Here is a 19,247-nt window from a genome sequence, read left to right on the forward strand (position 1 = left end):
TGTTTTATACTTCTCTGTTCCTTTCTTACTCTTTTCTCTCCTGGTTTGCTGGCTTTCTTTAGTGATATACTTGGATTCCCTTCTCAATTTTTTGCATATAGATTACTGGTTTTTGATTTGTGGTTACTATTAGGTTGATATGTAACGACTTATGCAAATAGCAGTCTATATTAAGTTGTTTGCTTAAGTTTGAACCCATTCTAAAAGCACTAAATTTTTATTCCTCTCCTCCACCATGTTTTAGGTATATGGTGTCATACTTTATATGCTTTCATTTTGTGAATCCCTTGACTGATTTTTATAGATATACTTTATTTTACTGGTTTTGTGCTTCCTATTCTTACTCCTGTTTATGGTCTTTCCTTTCCACGCAGAGTCCCCATTAACATTTCATGTAAGTCTGATTTAGTGGTCATGAATTCCTCCAACTTCTGTCTGGCAAACTTTCTCTTCTCTCCTTCTATTCTGAATGATAGCTTTGTTGGATAGAGTATTCTTGGTCACATGTTTCTCTCTTTCAGCACTTTGACTATATCCTGCCACTCCCTTCTGGCTTCCAATGTTTCTGCTGCAAAATCAGCTGTCTTACAGGGTATTTCTTATATGTAACTATTTTTTTTTCTCTTGCTGCTTTAAAAATTCTTTACCACTGCTTTTTGTCATTTTAATTACCATGTACTTTGGTGTGGACCTCCTTGGGTTGATTTTGTTGGAGGTGATTTGTGCCTCCTGAATCTAGCTTTCTGTTTCCCTCTCCAGATTTAGGAAGTTTTCAGCTATTATTTCTTCAAATAAAATTTTCTCCCCCTACCCTTTTCTCTGTCCTCTCTTTCTTGAATCTCTACAAGTGTTATTACACTTGATGGTGTGGTTGAGTTCCCTTAATCTACTTTCATTTTTATTATCCTTTTTTTTCCTTTCAGCTTGATTACTTTCCACTACTCTATCCTCCAAATCACTGATGTTTTATGCTTCCTCTCATGTACTATTTTTTCCCTCCAGTGTATTTTTGTGTTTTCTCTCTTTGTTGTGTGTCTGAGTTCTTCACTCTTTTCTCCATTCCAATGAGTATGTTTATACTCCAATGAGTATGTTTATGACCATTACTTTAAATTCCCTATCAAGCATATTGCTTATCTCCATTTCATTTAGCTTTCTTATGATTTTGTCCTGTCCTTTCATTTGGGACATATTCCTCTGTCTCCTCCTTTTGTCTGTGTCTGTTTCTATGTGTTATGAAAGTCAGCTACATCTGCTCTTGAAAGTCATGGATGTATAAAGTGGATGTATAAATGGATGTATAAAGTCCTATAGTGCCCTGCATTACAATTTCCCCCGTTCACCAGATCCTGGAATTTTAGGGATGTCTCCTATGCATGTTGTGTATGCCCTACTGTTGTGGCTGAGTTGTGTTTGCCTTCAGTCTAGTCATCTTCAAAGGCTCTCTGCTTGTTGTGGGCAGTGTTTGATGCCGTGCTGTCTGGGGTCACCATGGGCTTGATTTGGGTCAGCCTGATGTACACCAGAGCTAGGGTCACACTGAACTATAGGGCATTCTCTCTGTGTTGACCTCTGGGAGGCTTTCATTTGTGGGTGCGGCATGCAGTCAGACCAAATGTCTGCCAATTACTGGATTCACAGTTGACTGATATGTGTGTGGTTATCTTCCTTCCAAAGGAGTCACTTTGGAGTGGTGCTGGCCCACTGGAGCTGCTTGCATAATGCCAGGTTTGTGACACAGCTTTAGATGAATTCCTGCTTAGTGGAGTGCTTGGGATTCCCAGAAGAACCTGGGAATGGAGTATATTGTTAGCAAGCTAAGTAGAGTATGCACTTGCTGGTCCTTGTAGGTATCCATTTATCTAGGCTGAAGTTGAGGGAGGTAAATGGCTCCTGACAACACTTTTGGTTTTGGAGAAGTCTCCTAAAGATCCCTGCCCCTCCAGCACATGTTCTGCGATTAGTAAGTCTTCTCATAGATTCAAACTGCTGCTTCCATGCTGTATCCCAGTAGAGCTGTTTGTTATGCTGTCTCTTTAAGGATGGGGACTATTTCCTATTGCTCTCTGGCTCTCTAGAGCCAAGCCACTGTTACAAAGTACCAGATGTTGGGCCCTGCTGATTGTAAAACTTGTGAAGTTAGGCCCCTGTGGTTTTCAAAACCAAAGGTTATAGGGATTCATCTTCCCTGTGCAGGTGCTCCTTGCCTGGGGTGTCTGGTGTAGGGTCTGCTGTTTTCCCTTCTCCATGCTTGCAGTGTCCCTTCCATGGACAGTATCATGGGTCAGTTTGGTTTCTGACCTGTCTCTGCACTTCCTACCACTTTTGATGTGATCTCTTCTCTATGTTTAGATGTTGAGAGTATGTTCTGCCAGTTTTCAGATTGTTTTCTGGGTTGCTTACACTGAAGTGTGTGTCATCTATGTGTAACTGTGGGACAAGGTCAGCTTAAGATCTTCCTATTTGGCCATCTTCCTTGAAAGTTATTTCACTTATTGATCTTCTGGTTGCACCCCTCTGTCTCTGGTAACCTATCACCAATAGGCTGAAAGCTCCACAGAAGTATTCTTTTGGGGGACTGGGGGGTTAGGCAGAGGGAGAGGGAAAATCTCAAGCAGACTCCACGTGGAGCATGGAGCCAGATGTGGGGCTCGATCTCAAGACCCTGAGATCATGACCTGAGCCAGAATCAAGAATCAGATGCTTAACTGACTGAGTCACCCAGGTGCCCCACAAACATTTTTTAAGACAGTATTTTTCTTTCTCTATTAACTAAAGGCATCAGTCTTCAAGACATGCCACTTTTGACAAGTGAAGATATTTATACTTAGATACAGTCCTGGCAGAAACTAAGTTATCTGGGGCACAGGCAGAGCAGCAGAATAGATTTAAAACCTTCAAGCATCTCAGCTTTCCAACACCCACCCTGGATGTGTCCCACCTCCAAAAGGCCAGCACACTCTGAAAATCCTGCATATTGTCAATATTTTCCTTAAACCAAACTCTTAAAGAAGATTTTGCTTTTGATACGCCATCACACTTACTAGAACTGCATCCCATCTATACTAGACTGATTATACTCTAGAATCAGACAGCATGAAGAGAATCTGACAAGCTCTGAAATAAAAAAACTCAGTGATTCTCCTTCAGAAATTTCTTCATACTTCTGCTCAATTTTAAATCTCAGGGATATTGAAAATAGTTTATATCTTTTAAAGGAAATCACAAAGTGAAGCGTTACATTGGCTTACCTTTTTCTTTGACATAGTCCTTTTGCACTTCTGGGATCAGGAAACTGTAAACCAACTCAGCAACAATCTCCTCTGACTGAAGCTGAGTTCGACTAAAACAAACAAACAAACAAACAAATTAAACTATTTCCTTTGTTGCCTTACCTGAGCTGCTGATTTCTACTTAAGTTCTCCTTATGTGAAGGACTCCACTGCTCAAATCCCACCACTGCCTTTTCCTTGATTAAGTTGTCTGAAATATTATTCTGCCGGAGGGCTTGGTTTCATGCAAATTCAGGTTTGATCCTGTCCTTTAGTTAACCTGCCTGCCAGGAATGATTTGTTAGAAATATAACTTATACAAGAAGCCAAAACCTTTGGGGTGAAGTCATACTGCACATACTTATTCACATTGCTTTCATGCTTTGTGGTATTATAAAAGTACGTGTTAGTGATCCAGACTGCAGAGGATCACTGAAAATCCTACTCCCAGTGCTCCTGCCATACAAAGGTTTAGGCATATTGACTTCTAAGGAGTTATGCAATTAAAACAATGGACACTGAAGCAGGAGATAAATACTTGTTTCTCCTTGAAGGTAAAATCTTAAGCTCTTGAAAAATACATATTGGTAACAGTAAATGGACTGCCCATTCTGCCCTCTGGTCTCTTGGTACAAACCGGCTCTCCATTTCATAAGCAATGTCATTGATTTCCTTAGCCATCTTCTCAATTTCTGCCCTGGCTTGTTCTTCTGCAGTGTTCTCTTCAGTGTTCAGTATTATGTCTTCCAGATAGGAAGTTACAGTACTTTGGTGAACCTTAATCACCTGCAAAAAATAAAAATACCCCCTTACTAAGAACAGGAATACTACTGTAAACAAGACCAAAAAAATGAACAAACATTGGCTAACCTCTTTTAAGCACATCTATTTCGTTCTTTAAGTCAATAGTCCCCTCATTGATCATTCCTTTTTTTTTCCTATCTGCTCAGTCTGTTTCAAGCCCACCTACCTACCTCTTCTGGGCAGGCCATATCCATCTCGCCCACTTTATAATTATGAGTCTTACTTAGGGTGGGCAATACAACACTGCAGAAAGATCATGGGCCTCAGTCAATAATCCTATTTTGGATCCTGGCTTTGTTCTTTCCAGCAATGTGACTTGGTCAAACTACCCAACTGTGGCAGAGACTAAGAGGATATTTCCCAATGTCCTTTCTCTCCTTCCTCTTACGTAACAGAGCCCCTGAGTTTTAGCTGTGCCAACAGGTGTCTAAAGACTACATTTCCTAGGGGCTCCTGGGTGGCTCAGTGGGTTGAGCCGCTGCCTTCGGCTCAGGTCATGATCTCAGGGTCCTGGGATCGAGTCCCGCATCGGGCTCTCTGCTCAACAGGGGGCCTGCTTCCCTCTCTCTCTCTCTCTGCCTGCCTCTCTGTCTACTTGTGATCTCTCTCTGTCAAATAAAATCTTTAAAAAAAAAAAAAAAAAGACTACATTTCCTAGTAACCATAGTTCTGGCTGAGGGAATACATGCAGAAGTCACCCGTGTACTTTCTAAAGGATTCTTTTTTTTTTTTTTTTTTTTTTAGAGAGAGACAGAGAACACAACCAGGTTGGGGGCTCCACCCAGCATGTAGCCTGAGGCAGGACTCATTCTCGTGACCCTGAGATTGTGACCTGAGCGGAATCGAGAATTGGACACTTAACTGAGTCACCCAGGTGCCCCTAGGAAAGATTCTTAAAGGGAGAAACCTAGCATTTTTTTTTCTCTTTTCACGTCTCACATCATGGGGACATAATCCTGGAGCACCAGAAGTCATCTTAAACTGCCATGAGGGCGATGCCTTAAGGACAAAAAAGTAGAAAGCTAGAAGGATCCTGGGTCTCTGATGAATTTTTGAACTATCATACCCTGTACTGCTGCTTTTTTAAGCTTTCTGAAATTGTGAAATAGAACACACATTTTAAAAAGTGCACAGTGATAGATGTACTGTGCACTGAATTAGGGCAAAGCCAGCACCCATGTAGCCACTGCTAGAATTCTAGAAGGCCACTATGGGTTCTTCTTGACCACACACCCTTCCCACTGTCATGACTTTATGGTAAACATTCCCTTTTCTTTACAGTTTTCCTACCTAAGTATGCAATCATTAATAGCTAGAATATGGATTATAGGCTGTTACACATTGTAGATGATCTGCCACCCCAGTTAAAAGGCTGAACATGAAAATATGTAACTCAAGAATTCTTACGCTGTGTAGAGGGAGAGCAATCTCTTTGGTTTAAAAAAAAAAAAAACTTGAAGCACACACTCAAAACAAATACTATTCAAGAATCAATCCTAATTCCATAAGAATTGGGTAAATCGGGGCACCTGGGTGGTTCAGTCATTAAGTGTCTGCCTTCAGCTTAGGCCATGATCCTAGGGTCCTGGGAACAAGCCCGGCATCAGGCTCCCTGCTTGATGGGAAGCCTGCTTCTCCCTCTCCCACGCCCTCTGCCTGTGTTCCCTCTCTTGCTGTGTCTCTCTCTGTCAAATAAATAAATCCTTAAAAAAAAAAAAAAAAAAGGAAAGAATTGGGTAAATCCTGAAAATTTCAGATCAAGTAAGAAGATCTCAAATGGATGCATTTTTTTTTAAACTGAGTATTCACACATACAATTCAGACAGCCTTCTTGGAAAATGTTTAAGATCCAGGTTGGTTCTATCTCTCTTTCCCAAGTGGCCCACATTTGGACCAGGGGAAACTCTCACACAGCCTTTACCTTGACATATTCTGGGTGTGCTAGCCACCCATACAGCCTCATCTATCCCTGGGCAGCCAGCTGGCCCAGCTTCCCTCTTCTCCATTCCCAGGGGGTCAGACGCCCTAACTGAAAGAATACATATCAAGCTAGCCAATGACTACAGTAAAAGAAACCAACCTCTGGGTATGTTTGGTGTGTATTGGGGGGTGGGGGTGGGGCAGGGGTAGTCACAGCACAGTTCCCTCTAAAGGAATCTTCTTCATAAATCCCCTTCAATTTTAACACTTGCCCTTTAATATTCTTGATGAGGGTGAGTGCTTTGAGATATTACTAGCTCCTTGGACTTCCTCTGAATTTACATCCTGTTCACTTTGGAATTTCATACTCATTAGATCTTGGTCAGAATTCTAACTTACCAACCTGGTGCTCTAGTTTATATCTTTAGCTGAAATCTCTCTTCTAAATTCCATCTTGGCTATCCACCTGCTGAAATGACACCTCCACTAGAATGTCTCAAGCCTAATAAAAATCAAATTCCTGATTCTACCCCTGCCCCTAAATCAATTCCATGCTCTGCTTTCCCACATCAAAAAATGGTACTATCATCTTCCAGTTGATTAGGCCAGAAACTGGACAGTTTCCTTGACTTCTTCCTGTTTCTCATTGGCTTTGACGACTTCCACAGCCTCCTTCCTGATCTCCCGGTTTCCACTCTGTCCTCCTTCCAACCTGTTCTCCACACAGCAAAAAGAGTAACCTGTTTAAAATGTGTCCCTGGGCTCCATCTGTTTGCTTCATGAAACTTACTAAATTTGCTCATTCTACACATATTTGCATTATATATAGTACTTAAGCTCCAGGAGAAAGGGGACCATGTCTGATTTCTTCCCTCCAAAGTATCTCACAGTGCCTAGCACATCATAGGAACATAATACATATTTGTAGAACACAATGAAAAACAAAAACAAGTATCATTTTGTACCATGAGTATCCTCTGGTTTGATTCGGCTCCTTACAAATAGCTCTCAGCCATCCAGCTGCACCCCCCACTTGCCTCCTTAAATATCTGGTCCTCCTCCCGCAGGCGCCTTTGCTCGACTTGGCGCCGACCACTCTCTTCAGCTTCTTGCATCCTCCGCTGCCGCTCGGCCAGCATGGCAAAAGCATGGATCCTCCGCTCTTCCTGTAGCCTCACCAGCTCTTTGGACAGGAAGTCAAACATGTCTGCCAGCGCCCTTCCTTCCAGTCCAGCCAAATGGTTTTCAACCAGTGAGACCTTAAAAACAACAGTAAATTTTTAAGGATACAAATTCTACTAAGCATGCGGATGTGTATGGAGGGATGCTGGATTACCCAGAACTCGAGACAGTCACTTCACTTTCAGAATACACTTAGTGTTTATTAGGAATATTATCACTAGGTTGGCATCACCCCAAGGATTCTTTTCTTCTTTTTAAAGATTTATTTATTTATTTGACAGAGAGAGAGGTCACAAGTAGGCAGAGGCAGGCAGAGAGAGAGAGGGGGGAAGCTGGCTCCCCACTGAGCAGAGAGCCCAATGCGGGGCTCGATCCCAGGACCCCGAGCAAAGGCAGAGGCTTAACCCACTGAGCCACCCAGGCACCCCGGCCCCAAGGATTCTTACTAAAAAAACTTATGATCAAACTGAGACATGAGAAAGTGGATTGCTTAGTCACTGACAGATTACAGTCCTCAAATTATGAGGGGGATTTAGCAAAACATTTGTTAATAGCCACACAAATTGTTTTTTTTTTTCTTTCATTTTTATCCAGAAGGTAAAGTACTTCTATCTTCCCAGATATGAAGGGAAATGTCAAGGTTTTTATTAAAAATTTTTTTTGGAGTTCAATAAAATAGAACCTTCTAGAAATTCACTCATGACACCTTTTAATTTTTTAATACTTGGTCCTTTGACACAAGTTTGGGGAATTCTAAGGTCTTGAATAACAAGAAAGTAGAAAACTGTGGTACTATATTCTTTTAAATAACTTCAAAGTCATTAAGAACTATCTTTGAAACAGAACAAGAAAAAGCCTACAGATCTATGGAATCATTGAGGTAAAGTTGGGGCCTGGAGTTCTCTGCCAGGAATAAGCCACAGTATCTATTTATGGATCTGTCTGTCCTGGCTTTGACATGGAGAATAAATGTGTTTAGGAAGATTGAATCCTTTGCAACTTCATCCCGTTCCTTTTCCTATCCTCCAGTTTAAGGGAAAGGGTTCATCTCCCAGTCATACGCTCCCTCAGTCCTGACAGTTCTTCTGTGCTGTGTTCTTCTCTGGTTTGTCTCTGAAGGGAGGAAACCCACATAGGTCTCAAAGATGATGAGGCTGTGGGAGACTGTCATTCAAGCGTGGACGTTAGCGCCAACACCCTCCCTCACCTCCGCCCAGCCCGCACATACTTTCTAACCACAAAGTTCAGCTTTACTTATATGACAGGAGGAGGTGGAAAGAAAGGGCCACACTAAGAGTGCCTCACTGCTCCTTACATTTATCAACAGTGGTCATTCAGCCCGGAGACCACAGATTCTCTCCTTGTCTCAGGATCACAAGCTCCCTCTGTTGGGGGGCAGATGCAACCTTTAAAATCCCAAACGGCTACCTGTTCATGTCCAGCCTTCTCCTTCAGCAGGAAATTTGAGTATGCTAAAGTAGTACAATCTAATTTGAAAATTAAGTAAAAATCTTTAGGAAGGTGATTTTGCTGTGATCATATCATGCAATGCATTACATAACTGGGAACTGTGCATTTTCTGTACTATGTCCCGAAGAAAATATCAGGGGAGAAAAGGAGAGGATCAGCTGGAGGTAGATGTGAGGTGCCTCCTCCCTCAGACTCCTGAGTATCATTGGTGTATCTAGGTACAGCAGAAGGTAAGCAGTGTGAGTCCTTTGTTAAGGGACAGCTCTTTCTGTGAATGACTCCGTCAGCTCTTAGGTGAGATGGTATCAGTCAAGTGTTTACCTATGAACTGGGACACATGAGTTAAAAAGCCTGGGCTGGCTTACGTGCACCTGCTAAAGTCTATAATCAGAAACTTTGAAGGGCCAAGGAAGGCATTTTTCCATCCAGTTCTTGGGTCCTGGTGTTTCTAGGCCGTTCTGTTCCCATCTGAACAGAAGCACAGCCTTGTCGCTGTCATTTTGAGGGCTCTGAGACCTCCAGATTCAGAAACTCTTGGGTCCACATTCCATTCTTCTTTCTCTGTCCCTCTGTTGGGTCTCACAGCCTGTGCCTTTCTTCCTCCCTTCTCTACACCATCAACCCCAAACCCAGAGAGCATCTACAAGCCTGGTGTCATGGAAAAGGAGTAACACACTCATTCTCAAGCTGCCTGCCATTTATGCCCAGTCCCGCATGGCACAAGCGTTGTGTACACTACTAAGGGTGGGTCATATTAACTCCACTACTAGCTTTCTTATAACACTAGCCTCTGCACACTGATTCTTTTTCACACTGATTTAGAGATAAGTGGGAGAGATAGTAAAAGTATGCCTACTCTACAGTCAGGAACATTGAAAACTGTATATATGGACAAATACCATGGGAAAATATTTACAACTGTTGGGGAAGAGCTTCAATTAGCAGCTGTTGTCAGGTGACACTGACGAAAGTCACAGGATACCAAATACCATGAGATAATAACATATTTTAGATGTGGTTTAACCAGCATGCACTATGAACAGCTCCAAAACTCATAAACAAGTGCTGCTTTTTAAAATAAATCTTATTTCTTTTTTTTTTTTTTTTTTGCTTTTACTACTTTTCATTCGGCTGAGCTCCCATTCTACTGAGTAGAATAACCAAATATTTAAGAAAATTAGAAGGGAGAACCTTTTTAAAATGCGGTGTTTTTTTTTTTTTCTCTTTTGCAAATAAAATAAGACCACATCTGGTTCATCGAGGGCACATCCCATTCCAATTCTGGACTGCTGTGCAGTCTATTATTTAAAAACACCAACTGTGATAGAGTGACGGGGTTGGGGGGGTTTGTTTTTGTCATTTCATTTACTGTTGTTGTAATGCCGCTTACACAATAATAAAAATCTGGGGAGATGACATAACAAGAAAGAAAAGGAAAGAACCTTGTGCTCATGCAAGTTCCTCTGCCGCTGCAATGCCAGCGTTACTTGCTTCTCGGCTTTCTTCAGCAGCCTGTCGTCCTCTTGTAGTGCGTGGCTGGTGCGCAGCTCCTGGATCAACTCCAACCGCTTTTCCTTCCCTTCAAACATCTATATCGAATCAAATCAAATCAAAAAGAGTCTTGTAAGTTAGCATCCCATGCGGGACCCTAGGGCTCCTGCAGTGATTGGTGAGAGACTGGTGAATGGTGGGTTCGGTTCTGCCTTCTCTGCAGAGCAGGGGTGTTCCATAGGGCTTAGAGCTCTGCATTCTTTTCTACACCTCCAGCTGCTCAGGTCAAGAAAGAGCTTACTTAGCAGTTGTTTACTCAGTTTCTCAACATGCCTCTCAAAGACAAAGTTGTTTCTATAGGGTCATATTAAGAAACTAGACCCTCCCCTTCATTTTCTGTGCTCCTTCCCAAAGATGCCTGAGGATGCTCTTTTTCATAGCCATGCTTTCTTTTCCAAGAGATCTGCCCCCGGTTCGTAATACATAATCTGCTGTGATGTTTTTCCTGGGGAAATACTCAAGGAGAGGGGAGAATAATGTTGAACACAAGATGCTCACCCAGCTTCCCTAGACATACTAATTACAGCTGAATCTCTTACGACTTACAGCTGTAATGAGGAGGAAAAATTTTTTTGCTGGTGCTTTGTATCAGTCCATTTTAAACTTGAAGTGTGCTTGCAAAAATAATGTGGTGAAGGCTTTACAGTCAGGAAGACCAGAGTTGAATTTGCTAGTAGTTAATATAATCTCAGACTCACATCACTTGCCTATAAAATGGGGTAACTGATAGAAAAAACTGAGATGATATATGTAAAGCAAAGAATATATAATGTGAGCTTATAGTATGGGTTCAAAACTGTAGTTAGTATTACTTAGCTCTTTATTATTCAGGTAGTGCTAGCTATATACAAACTCAAATAATTATGACATTGTGGAAAATTAGGGAATCCACTTGGTCTATGATGCCTTAATAGTCAAAATTCAGGGGCACCTGGGTGGCTCAGTGGGTTAAAGTCTCTGCCTTCGGCTCAGATCATGATCCCAGGGTCCTGGAATCGAGCCCTGCATCCGGCTCTCTGCTCAGTAGGGAGCCTGCTTCCCCCTCTCTCTGCCTGCCTCTCTGCCTACTTGTGATCTCTATCTGTCAAATAAATAAATAAAATCTTTTAAAAAAAATAGTCAAAATTCAGAAGCACCTGGCTGTCTCAGTTGATAGAGCATGCAACTCTTGATCTTGGTGGGTAGGGGTCATGAGTTCAAGCCCCATGTTGGGTGTAGAGATTACTTAACTAAACTTTTTATAAAATAAGTAGAAAATCAGGTAAGCAAGTTGTTGGATTTAGTGATTCTAAGGAAGATATTAATTTCACTTTGCCTCGGTTACAACTGTGACAAACAGCAGGCAGGTCCTTTCTCTCCTTGACACTCTGCCACCCACTTGGACAAACTCTGACAGTAGAAGGGAATGGGTAGGTAATTCAAGAGCATATAGTTCCATCAGGCAGCAGGGTGTAAGAGGGAATTCACCCCAAGGAACCGAGTACAGATGCCTTCTATAAATCTATTCCCAAAGGAGAAGCACAGGACCAGTGGTTGGACTGTACACACCATGTTCTGAATGGCTCTTCCCCGGAGTAACTTTTGAAGGTAGATCACAGCCATCTCTATATCTTCTTCTTCCTAAAAGAACAAAGTGAGAACCAAGCAGGTTGAGAAGAGTAGCAGTCAGCATCAAATATTTTTTTGAAGACTGAGATCAAGCAAAAGAGACTGTGCTAGACACCAGAAGGATTTAAAGAGAAATAAATAAGGTCCACACTCATTGTATAGTATTTTAAATGTTACTTCCTGTATTGTTAAAATTATTTTTTATCATAAGACATTGTTAAAAAAATCATATCAAAAGCAAAAAACTCACTCTATCCCTACAAATTAAGTCATTTTCATTTTCTATACTCCTTTCTAGCAAAATCTTTCTTGAAGCAGCAAGTGTTGCTTACAACATCCCTTTTGCAATAGTTTTTTCATGTTTGTTCACGAGTAGACAAGGAATACAACTAGTCTATGTTGGAGTCTAGAGTAAGGTGCTTCTCTCAAGAATTTAGATAAGCTGGTAAAATCAGAATGGACAAGATTAGCCATCTACAAAAATCACCTTAAGTAACTATATACCAAAAGCAGAAAGCAGAGCCTGCAAATTGACTTATTAAAGTGCCCCCGAATGCAAGAGAAAGCAACAGAAATCAATGGCATGAACACATGTGAAAGACAATGTGAACCACAGGGAGTGACTGGCACAGAGCATAGAAAGGGGAACTCCAGAAGCACATCCGGGGCAGTCAGTGGGAGTACTGGAGCAGGGTCTCTACACAGGTGACCCTTCAGAAGCACTAATGAGAGCTCTTGTCAATATTCCTCCCTCTGACAATGCACAACGACCTTCTGAATTCAATCTGGCATCTTGTGAGAACTGCCTATACTGGGAGATAGTGGGCCAAGGAGAAGGACTGCTAAGAAGAATCTCCTCCTCTACAAGGCAGGCAGTAATCCTTCTGTCAAGCAATACATCTGTACTGTGGCATCCCTAGGACTTTCTTGCGGGGGTGCAGAAACTGTTGAGTCCAAGTCAGTCCTAAATTCTGACTGACTCTGGTACCTTGCCCAAACTAAGTTTGGAGAGCTATGAAGGTGAAGTATGACCCTGGTCAGGGTGAACTCTTGGAGCCAGTCCTACCTCAGAAGCTGGCCTGTCCTCATGACATCTCTGGCATTTCCCTCCTTTCTGACTCCAGCTCATAGCCACCTCCCCATGGGCAAGATGGTTATGGTAACTGATCATCATTTGATCTTTTTTTATTTGACACACAAGAGGATTACCTTCTGATGCCCATTTTTCTTAGGAAGATTTCATTTTGCTTATTTGTGTGGGTCTGATGTTTGAAGCATAAGAAGAAATGCCATAAGTCAGATCTTGAAAAGGTAACCCTGTTAAGTTAGGTTTGTTTTTAACCCAAAGTATAAGAATAAACAAACAGCAATACTGAATTTAGCATTTCAAATAAAGTTTCAAACTTACATTGGAACTCATTTCCAAGGTTGGAGTTGGAAGCCGAGGTTGAGGTAGAGCCTTTCTTTGAAGAAAGCGCAAAACTTTCTTTGGTTCAAGAACTCTATTCTTCTTATCCAGTATTGCCTGAAATCACATCAACTAGCGTCATTTCTTACCTTTGTATTTTTTTCCACTACTCAAACTAGGCCACAGATCGAGTATCAATCAGAAATAATCTTCACTATGGTTATGCTATGACAGTTTGAGAAGGGCCAAAACTGGGTGCTTGTTTGACCCAAGGGATGGTATGATATTCCTAAACATCAGCTAACATTGACTACACCAAGCACAGATTCTAGGTTTATCCATTTTAATCAAAGATTTGGGGAATTAAAACAGATTTTTTTAAGATTTTGAAAGGTTTTGTGGTGTGTATGCAAGCAAAACCTCCAACTCCTATTCTTCCACAAGAGCCAATTAGCTGTTTCAAGTAAGTGCCTGGGTGATAGAAAATTTCCCTGTGCCACGAATGACAGAAATATTTGGTATGTTCTGTTATTATGGGGGAACTGAGGAGCATTAAATGGCAATTGTCTCCTAGTGAAGAAAGAGCTTTCCTTTGACTATGAATGCCTGCACCTCACTTTTTCTGAAAATGAACTTGTTTTCTTGAGAAACAGTGTGTGCAGGTGCTTTGATTTCAACATACATTTTTACTGATTTTTACTTTTGGTCACCAGAAGTCCCCCAAATTTTATATGACATAAGGTTTTGTTCATTGTTTCTATTTTCAGCCTAGGGGGATACTTTTAACTTAAAAGTATCAAAAAACCTGATCTCTGTCCTTTAAAAATCATATTTTAGAATGGTTTTTTTTTTTTTTTTTTTTTTTAGTTCTTTTTTTTTCCCTTTTTATTAATTTTTTCAGCGTAACAGTATTCATTCTTTTTGCACAACACCCAGTGCTCCATGCAAAACGTGCCCCCCATCACCCACCACCTGTTCCCCCAACCTCCCACCCCTGACCCTTCAAAACCCTCAGGTTGTTTTTCAGAGTCCATAGTCTCTTATGGTTCGCGTCCCCTCCCCAATGTCCATAGCCCGCTTCTCTCTGTTTTCTGTGGGAAAACTGATATAAAAATCATATGATGAAAAACATTCTAAAACCCCCAGAGGGGGAGCGGGCTATGGGGGTTTTAGAATGTTTTTCATCATATGATTTTTATATCAGTTTTCCCACAGAAAACAGAGAGAAGTGATAAAATAAGCACTAAGCCAAAACTTGAAATTAATAAAAATATGCAAGTTGAGTAAAATTTGAAACCACATGAAATTATTGTGGTTTTAACAGAACCCTCTGAGTTTCCACAAAATGAAACTGACACCAAATACACAACAGCTCTAATATATAACAGCTCTACAATAACCACAACTATTGAATCAACAGAAAGCAGCAGCAGTCTAAAAAATAATAATTTTAAGCTCAGGCATCTCTTGAGTGCCTTGCCTTAAACAGCACCACATGAAACCATCTTAAAACCAATCATTCATAATATGTTGGCAGGGATCTGGGAAAACAGGCACTCTCACACACTCAGCAATTAGTACATCATTTATGTAAGAAAATTTATCAGCATCCATCAAAACTATAAATGCAGGCATATTGTGGGCCAGCAATTCATGTCTAGGAATTTTCTTCTAGATATGTTGCTCATACATGTACCAAATTATATGCAAACAGGATCACTCAATAGAGTATTATTTTTGATACAAAAAACTGGAGACAATATAAATATCCATCAAGTGGGGACTGGGTAGACATGGTACATTTATATGATGAAAAATCATGCAAAAAATGATGTAACGCAATTATGGGATGATCTCTAACATATATTAAATAATAAAAGCACAGAAAGACAGTGTGTATTACATATTAAAATTTGTGTAAAAAATTTAAGAAGATACTCATAGGTATTTTTATTTGTTCTTACATATTTCTAAATACACACATATATACATGTGTATATTTCTCTATATAGATATGAATATATTTGCTTGTAAGATATCTCTGGACAGAAAGGTATGAAACTAAAAACACTGTGGCCTCCAAAGAAGAAACTGCATAGCTGGGAGACAGGGATTGAAGATTTACATTTAATACTTTTGTATAACTTATGAATTTTGAACTATATGGATATTTTTCCCAATCAGCAAATAAATTCTAAATATGAGAGAAAAGAAACAAATAATTTAAATTTTGGAAAAAAGGCAATGCATTTTCACAGTTAAGAGGAAAATGATTGGTCAAGAAGTCCAATGAAAAGTATAATAAAACAAACAAATAAAAGTATGTGAGAATCCCTTCAATCTGTCTTATTGTCTTGAAAGGTAAAGCTCTCGGAAGGGGGAATATGAATGAATATGAGAATATCAAGGAAATGTTGTTACCAAACAATACATTTTAACATGCTTAAAAGACAAATACATTAGGCAACTGAGTTCAATCCATGATTTTCATAAATAGAAGAAAGAACTCATTGGTACACTCTTTAATCTCCTTTAGGACATAAGTAATTTGACAAGTCTTCAAAAATATTTTCCAACCTAAATTACTACCAAGAATAGCCTGAAAATACTGTACTGTGGAAATTATTTTATACTATTCTAGATATTTCTCCTCTATGGTTACTGTGACATAGCTCATAAAGTATTTTTTTAAGCCTTATACCACCTGTACCTTTATATTTCTGATTCTGGATTCTCAAAATAACGTAACCATAAGACTAAGTAAATACACTGTCTGGACATAAATCTAATATTTAGTGACTCTCTTCAATTCAAACCAATATTCCAGACTGACAGACACCATATAATGGCATCTCATCCCAAAGCCAAGAGGACAGATTAAAAACAAGGACTGTAGAAGAATGTGAATCCTCTGACATCAGCTACAACAAACATTAAACACAGCCCAACATCTAGCCAGATTAATATAAATGCCACACTATAGTCTATTTACCTCAGATACTATTGTTTGATAACATGTCAGGCTATCAACAAAAAAATTAAAAGGCATTACAAAGGCAAGAAAAAAAATACACTAAAAAGAGAAGTAACCATCAGAACCAGAGTCAGTTATGACATACATGTTGGAATTATCAGGCAGAAAATTTAAAATAACAATGATTACTATGTTAAGGGCTCTAATGGAAAAGGAAGATGTCAAGCAAGCATAGAGGAATAATGTAAGCAGAGACAGAAACCCAAAGAATCAAAAGGAAAGGCCAGAAGTCAAAACACTATTAACAGAAATGGAGAATGCTATCAATACGCTCATTGGTAGACTCAACACAGCTAAAAAAGATTTTAAAAAAAGACTCCAGGAACTTGAAGGTATGTCAATAAAAACTTCCCAAACTGAAGTGCAAGGAGAAACAAAGAAACAGAAGAGAACATCTAAGAATTGTGAGACAATATCAAAAGGAGTAATATGTGTTAAGTGGAATACCAAATGGAGAAGAAAGAGAGGATGCAGAATAAATACTTGAAATAATAATGGCTGGAAACTTGCCTAAAGTAAAAACAAACACCAACCCACAAATCCAGAAAGCTTAGAAAACATCAAGCAAGACAGGTACCTTAACACACACGCACACACACACCCCCCAGGCATATAACATTTAGAGAAAGACAAAGAGACAAGTCTGAAAGAAGATAGAAAACACACCTTAGCTACTGAGGAATGAAGATTAAAAATTACGGTGGAATTCTAGTCAGAAAACATCTATGCAGGATGCCTGGGTGGCTCAGTCATTAAGCATCTGCCTTCAGTTCAGGTCATGATTCTGGGGTCCTGGCATCGAGTCCTGCACAGGGCTCCCTGCTCAGTGGGAGTCTGCTTCGGCTTCTCCCTGTCCCTCCTCCCTGCTCATGCTCTTGCTCACTCTCTCTCAAATAAATAAACAAAATCTTAAAAAAAAAAAAAAATCTATGCAAGAGTGATATCTTTGAAGTGTTGGGAAAAAAACCTGCCAACCTAGAATTCACTCAATAAAATCATTATTCAAAACTGAAGAGGTCACAATTTTAAATTTACCTGTTTTAAAGGATACTATCAAAGTAAAAACACATCCCACAGAATGGGAGGAAAATCTGCAAATTACATCTGACAAGGGAATAGTCCTCAGAATATATACAAAACTCCTACAACTCAACAGTAAATAGATATTAAAAGTAATGTCTATTATAAAAAATACTATAAATATAAAAAATATAAAAATATAAAAAATAAAAAGACAACCCAATTTAAAAATAAGCAAAGGATCTGAATAGACATTTCCCCAAAAAAGATATGCAAATGACCTGGAGTGCCTGAGTGGCTCAGTCAGTTAAGCATCTGCCTTTGGCTCAGGTCATGATCCTGGAGTCCTGGGATCAAGCCCTGCATCGGGCTCTGGCTCAGCAGAGAGCCTGCTTCTCCCTCTCCTCTCTGTCCCTCCCCCAGCTTGTGCTTGCTCACTCTCTCATGCTGTCTCTCTCTCTCGCCAATAAATAAACAAAATCTTAAAAAAAAAAAAAAGATGTACATATGACCAAAAGGCACATGAAAAAGGTGCTAAAATTCATTAATCATTAGACAAAAGCAATTCTAAACCATAATGAGATACCACGCAGGAATCTCACTGGGTGAGCTAGGATGGCTATAATAAAGATGGGCAATAATAAGTGAGGACAAAAATACGGAGAAATCAGAATCCTCATACATACTTGGTGGGAATGTAAAACAGTGTAGCCACTTTTGAAATAGTCTGGGAGTTCTTCAAGAAGTAAACGAGTTACCTGGTGACCCAGGAATTCCATTCCTAGGTATATTGCCAAAAGAACTGAAAAATTTATGTCCACACAAAAATTTGTACACAAATGTGCAAAGCACCATAATTTATAATAGATAAAAAGTAGAAATTACTATCCCCCTACCCCCCCATGAAACAAGATGGGATTGGGAGGGAGACAAACCATAAATGACTCTTAATCTCACAAAACAAACTGGGGGTTGCTGGGGGGAGGTGGGATTGGGAGAGGGGGAGCGGGCTATGGACATTGGGGAGGGGAGGCGAACCATAAGAGACTATGGACTCTGAAAAACAACCTGAGGGTTTTGAAGGGTCAGGGGTGGGAGGTTGGGGGAACAGGTGGTGGGTAATGGGGAGGGCACGTTTTGCATGGAGCACTGGGTGTTGTGCAAAAAGAATGAATACTGTTACACTGAAAAAAATAAATAAAATAAAAAAAAAAGTAGAAATTACTCAAATTTCTATCAACTGTATCAACTGATGAGCAGATAAACAAAATGTGATATATCCACACAATGGAATATCATACAGTCATACAAAGCATTGAGGTACCTACTACAACATGGATGAACTTTGAAAACATTGTGCTAAGTTAAAGAAGCTAGATACAAAAGGCCATACATTGTTTGATTTCATTTATATGAAATGTTCAGAATAGGCAAATCCATAAAAAGAAATATTAGTGGTTGCTGGGGGATAGAGAGAAGAAGGCAATTGGGAGTGACTGCCAATGGGTATGGGTTTCTTTTTGGGATAATTAGAATGTTTTGGAATTAGATAATGGTGATGGTTGAACAACCTTATGTATATGTATACTAAAAACAACTGAATTGTTTATTTTAAAAGAGTGAATTTAATGGTATGTGAATTATCTAAAAAAAAAAAATCACACAGGAGAAATAAAGACTTCCTGAGACAAACAAAAACTGAGAGAATTGGGGTGCCTGGGTGGCTCAGTTGGTTGAGCGACTGCCTTCGGCTCAGGTCATGATCCCCGACTTCCAGGATCGAGTCCCGCATCGGGCTCCCAGCTCCTTGGGGAGTCTGTTTCTCCCTCTGACCTTCTCCCTCTCATGTCCTCTCTCACTCATTCTCTCTCAAATAAATAAATAAAATCTTTAAAAAACAAACAAACAAAAAAACTGAGAGAGTTTATTGCCAGGAGACCTTCCTTATAATAAATGTAAACCAAGTTCTCCAGTTGCT

The 19,247-nt window shown here is 40.0% G+C and overlaps 1 protein-coding gene across 2 annotated transcripts in view; it reads right to left on the minus strand.

Annotated features, from left to right (window-relative positions):
* Window positions 1-19,247, minus strand: part of CFAP91 (cilia and flagella associated protein 91) — a 99,023-nt gene that overhangs the window by 16,773 nt on the left and 63,003 nt on the right. For both annotated transcript variants that reach the window (XM_046001512.1, XM_046001513.1), the window contains 6 exons: window positions 13,216-13,332; window positions 11,748-11,819; window positions 10,091-10,237; window positions 7,034-7,255; window positions 3,910-4,058; window positions 3,252-3,343 (listed from right to left, as the gene is read on the minus strand). In XM_046001512.1, coding sequence (XP_045857468.1) covers window positions 3,252-3,343; window positions 3,910-4,058; window positions 7,034-7,255; window positions 10,091-10,237; window positions 11,748-11,819; window positions 13,216-13,332 — 799 coding nt within the window. The remainder of the gene's footprint in view (window positions 1-3,251; window positions 3,344-3,909; window positions 4,059-7,033; window positions 7,256-10,090; window positions 10,238-11,747; window positions 11,820-13,215; window positions 13,333-19,247) is intronic.

This window comes from Meles meles, chromosome 4, assembly GCF_922984935.1.
Source record: "Meles meles chromosome 4, mMelMel3.1 paternal haplotype, whole genome shotgun sequence".
In the NCBI taxonomy this organism is placed as follows: Eukaryota; Metazoa; Chordata; class Mammalia; order Carnivora; family Mustelidae; genus Meles; species Meles meles.